Source organism: Zingiber officinale, chromosome 4A (genome assembly GCF_018446385.1).
Source record: "Zingiber officinale cultivar Zhangliang chromosome 4A, Zo_v1.1, whole genome shotgun sequence".
In the NCBI taxonomy this organism is placed as follows: Eukaryota; Viridiplantae; Streptophyta; class Magnoliopsida; order Zingiberales; family Zingiberaceae; genus Zingiber; species Zingiber officinale.
In genome coordinates, this window is record NC_055992.1 from 139,401,781 (window position 1) to 139,406,810 (window position 5,030).

At 32.6% G+C, this 5,030-nt stretch overlaps 1 protein-coding gene across 1 annotated transcript; it reads left to right on the forward strand.

Moving 5' to 3' along the window:
- Positions 1-667: 667 nt before the first annotated feature.
- Positions 668-3,541, forward strand: LOC121971468 (60S ribosomal protein L36-2-like). The gene is made up of 4 exons (XM_042522749.1): positions 668-804; positions 888-1,013; positions 2,380-2,579; positions 3,336-3,541. Exons 2-4 carry the CDS (start codon positions 912-914, stop codon positions 3,364-3,366), a joined length of 333 nt encoding a protein of 110 aa, XP_042378683.1. The 5' UTR covers positions 668-804; positions 888-911; the 3' UTR covers positions 3,367-3,541.
- The last annotated feature ends 1,489 nt before the right edge of the window (positions 3,542-5,030 follow it).

Here is a 5,030-nt window from a genome sequence, read left to right on the forward strand (position 1 = left end):
ATCGTGCGCCTATGCGCGGTATAGTGATCCAGGCGCTTGGATTTATTTTTTTTAAAATCAACATCTTCTCAAAGAACATTGTACTATATGAATATCTAAAATTTTTTATATTGAACACTATAATTAAAAAGAAATATCTGAATTCTAGAGGGAAAATCTTATTAGTTTAAACTCGTTATAATCCAACTCGTAAATTCTAAAATCTTAAACCCTAAATACATATAACTCTATGATTATTTAAAATTTTTAATTTTGAATATTATAACTCAAGAGAGAAGCCTCAAAATCTAAAGAAAAAATTTTTATTAACTCAAATCCATTATAATATAACTTCTAAATTCTAAAATTTTGAATCTTAAATACATATAATATAAAAATAAATAAATATATATATATATATATATATATATATATATATATATATATATATATATATAATTTTAAGTTGGGACAATTTTATTCAAAATTATTTTAATTATAAAAAGAAATAGCTTATATTTTTACGATTAAATTGGCTAATAATATTTAGTATTTGAGCTATAAAGTTGCTAGTATAATGCTATTTTAATACATTTCAAAAGAATGACAATATAAATAATTAAGGATGCACTTTTAACATCAGAGTCCCAATTGTCAATGTCGTCCATTCACCATGTGACTATCCAATCAAATCGAACGGTTCTTAGTCGCTAGGGCAATTCCGATATAACAGAGTTTGGAACATTTCATTTCGCTATTTAACGGATCGCGCGTCTCCGCCATTAGGGTTCCTGGTCGCGCTGTCGGCTGCAGCTGCGTTTCGTGGTAAGCCCTTAGCCCACGGAGTTTTGAGTTCGTCGGCGGTAGGGTTTTCTCCTGATCTGATCGTTATCTTACTTTGTCTGAAGGGAGTTCGCGTTCCAGGCCTGGCAATGGCCCCTCCTCAGCCGAAGACCGGTCTCTTCGTCGGCCTCAACAAAGGGCACGTCGTCACCAGGAGGGAGTTAGCTCCTCGTCCTTCCAGCCGCAAAGGGGTATGAATTTGGAGGTTTTGGAAATTGGAGCTTACGATTTGATCCATTGTTCAAGCTCATTTCGCATTCCACTTAGTAAATAATTTATGGTTCTGTTGATTTTACGCGCAAGATTTTGTTTTGTTACGAGGTAAACGAGTAGTTTTAGACGGATTTCAAGATTTACCAGTAGTAGGTGTGTGGAGAGTGCATGCTCTCTTCATAATAAAAGTGCTTGGTTGTAGGTTTTCCTTTTGTTTGATTCTGATAAGATTTGATGCCATCATTGCTTGAGTTTATGTTTATGTTAGAGAATTGCTGTACATCTCCTGTTCTTCAAGTTCTATGTTGGAAAAAAAAGCAGACATAACAGCTACTTGGTGGGAACAAACTCCTAAAAGCCAACATTCTATTGCATTCAGAATGCAATATCAATTACTGTGCTCTGATTAATTACCATTTGCATTCATATCTGTAATTATCTTGCATTCGGGACTTGTGCTATGCTATTTCTGTTGTTTATTCAAGGACTAGTGGCACAAAATTAGTATATCTTTCTCTTTCCATATGTTTTTATCGGGAAAAAATGAAAAGAGTGTCCCTTGTTTTTGTTATCATTAAAAATATGCTCCATATTAAAAAAATGTCAGAAGGGCTCCCATCCTATTTTTTTCATCCTAAAATATCCTTGTTCCAGGACAACACTGTTGTAGCAATTTTAGCTAAAATTGTTACAACCTACTCAAAATGGTCAAAATTGTATTAGTATTGGTTATAGCTACTTTAATATTGGTTAAAAGTGCTTCAACTTGATCAAGATTGGTCAAATACTATAATATGCTCAAAATTGTTGCATGTAATTTTGGCCAAAATTGTTTTAGCATTGGTTAGAGAATATTAGTTAAAACCGCTCTAAGTTGGTCAAAACTAGCCAAATACTGTTGTAACAATTTTGGCCAAAACTGCTACAATGTGGAGGAATTTAGGTTAACACTAGTATAAGATAGAGCAGTTGATTAAAATTGAGTTGCTCCATGTCAGAGTAGTTTTAGCCAAAGTTGCTTCATGTTGTAGCAATTTTGGCCAAAGCTGCTCTAAATTGTTTTCGTTGGAGTAGTGTTGACTAAAGTTGTATAACATGGTGCTGTTTTGGCTAAAGTTGCTCTAGTTGTAGCGGTATTGGCCAAAGTTGCTATAACAGTGCTGAAATTAGGGTATTTTTTAGATGAAAAATATGATAGGGGTCTTTTTGATATTTTCTGAAATAGAATGCTGTTTTGATGATAATGGAAATAAAGGGCGTCCTTTTGATTTTTGCATTTTTTTATTTATATATTTTTTCATTATTATGATCTAATGTAACTAATATTGGGCAATAACGTGTTAGAAAACTAGCAAGAGAGTGCATTTTGTTAGGAGTTTGATCAGAGAAGTGGCTGGTTTTGCTCCTTACGAGAAGAGGATCACTGAATTACTAAAGGTTGGAAAGGATAAACGTGCACTGAAGGTTGCAAAGAGAAAGCTGGGTACACACAAAAGAGCCAAGAAGAAGAGAGAGGAGATGGCTAATGTTCTCCGGAAAATGAGGTGAAAGGTTTATTATGTTTTTCATGATTCCGTTTTTTGTTGTAGGAGTAATTTTCTTTTCTTTTTTCTATAAGTCTAATATCACAGTTATAATTTACATTTATTCACTGGAGATTTTATTTGATAAATGCATAACCAAATGTAACCTTAATAAAGAGGAGTAAACATTTTATTTGCTCAGTTCATTTGAATCTATCTGCTAGGTAAAATCAGCTGGTTTGATCAGTTAGTATCTATTCAGCCAACTTGATCTACTCCACTTGATTCTTCTAATTCGCATGACCTGTTTGGCTCATTTGATCTATTTGACTAGTTGGCCCATTCTAACATGGGTGTCCCTTATGCCTTGGCTTTGTGTGATCTATCAGTTAGCTCATCTTGCTCGATGTCCTGCTTTACCCAATCAACCCGCAGGACCTGTTTGGCCCAATTGGGAGCGTTTGAATCAATTAGTGTGGTTGGCAGCAGCAGAATTTCCTTTTCAAGAATGATGAATGTGATTGTCACTCTAGTTTCCTCTAGGGATGACCATAAAATGATGTTGGATTGAATTCAAACTCCAGTTTTGCTTTCTATAATCATTAGATTTTGGATCAAGAATAGCATCGATCTGGCAGAGACTCGGACTTGAACTTGCACTGTGTATTAGCTTTTGACTCAGGCCTGATTACCTGCCTAATTTAAGTTTTTTCTCGAACCAATGCTAGTTTTTGTTTCATTTTTATCTGAAAAGTAAGTATATCCTCTGTTTCTCAGGTCTGCTGGAGTGAGCGATAAGAAGAAATAATGTGATTGTTTGCGAGGGTGAGATTTGCTATATCTCGGTAGGCAACCTCAGGTAATCGAGTTGAAATACCATGTTTGGTTTTGCAAGAACTGTTCTCAGGCACATCTTTTATGTTTGCTGAAAAACAATTTCTTTCGAAAGTTTATTTTTTAAAGAAAAAGTAGATTATTTTCTAGTTTTTGGATGCAATTGTCTGTTTTTGGTGCATTGATGAGAAAAACTCTAGAGGTAGGGCGATAAGAAGAAATAATATGATTGTTTGCGACGGTGAGATTTGCTATATCTCGGTAGGCAACCTCAGGTAATCGAGTTGAAATACGATGTTTGGTTTTGCAAGAACTGTTCTCAGGCACATCTTTTATGTTTGCTGAAAAACAATTTCTTTCGAAAAGTTTATTTTTTTTTAAAAAAAAATAGATTATTTTCTAGTTTTTGGATGCAATTGTCTGTTTTTGGTGCATTGAAGAGAAAAACTCTAGAGGTAGGCTAGACGCCATGCTCAGACCATTTGACCTGTTCACCTGGTCGGACTGGCTTGTCTCGTTTAACCATCGCATTTGGCCAATCTAAGCCGATCGATCTGCTTAAATAGACTGATCTGCTAAGCTTGATTGCATTGATTGTTCCATTGGGTCAACAGGAAGGACTAGCCCATTTGAACTTATCAGCATGTACTGACCTGACCCAATTAGCCTGATTGACCCTTGTGACTCAGCTCATCTAATTTGATTGGTATGTTCGGTTCCGGTATATCAATTGGCTTGCTAGGTAAAAGTTATAAGAGCATTCTTTATATTTATTATCATATGTTTAAAAAGATATTAAAATATTATTTTATTATTTTTTTATTTTAGAGTTGGAGTGGTTTTGTGCAAAATTATTATACTATAGAATAATATAATTAAAATTGTTTATAGTTGGTGTGGCTAAAGGCTATGCATCTTGTAATAATATTAAAGTGAATTTGATCAAATTGAAATTAATTTTGATGAATTAGGAGAGGATATTTTGTTATAATAATATTTTTTATATGATAATTTTTATTAAGTAGGAGTACTTCGTTACAAGTAATATTTGGTTGATAAGTTGAGATTTGATAGGATTGTCAATATTATTATTTGATTTGTCGGACGTTTGGAATATAAATGTAACAAATATCATATTTGCTTTTAAACCAAATCATAATATCTCTATAAAATTTCTATACATTTTGTCTCCAAAATTATTTATATGGTATTTTATAATTATTTTCTTATTGACTATTCCTAATAACTTTAAACATATTTTTTTAATATTTTGGAATAAACTCTGTTTTAATAATTTTGCTCTACTAATTTTTATACCAACCTAAAGAAAATTAAGTGGAATAGACTTTATTTTTCTAAAATAAATCTTCGGGCAGTTGAGTCAAATTGATAATAATGAAATTTAACATCCTACTAACTCATCAGATTTTGTATAATATTTTGCCAATTTTGATCAATCACACTGGTTAAAAAAATTTATATCAATAACAGGTAAAATAATTAGAGAGAAGAATTACCACATCATAACAAAATTTGACAAGATAGCTTTGATAAAATGGTTGTGCTATTATCATAAAATATTTTCTTAAAACTCTAGTACTATTCTCACAAAATGCATCAAAATATTTAGCTAAATCT

Excerpts from the sequence above, each read along its gene's own strand:
- LOC121971468 (XM_042522749.1), top strand. The coding sequence starts at position 912 with ATGGCCCCTCCTCAGCCGAAGACCGGTCTCTTCGTCGGCCTCAACAAA. Across the intron at positions 1,014-2,379 it reads GTCCTTCCAGCCGCAAAGGG|AAAACTAGCAAGAGAGTGCA; the intron begins GTATGAATTTGG and ends ATAACGTGTTAG. Across the intron at positions 2,580-3,335 it reads AATGTTCTCCGGAAAATGAG|GTCTGCTGGAGTGAGCGATA; the intron begins GTGAAAGGTTTA and ends TCTGTTTCTCAG.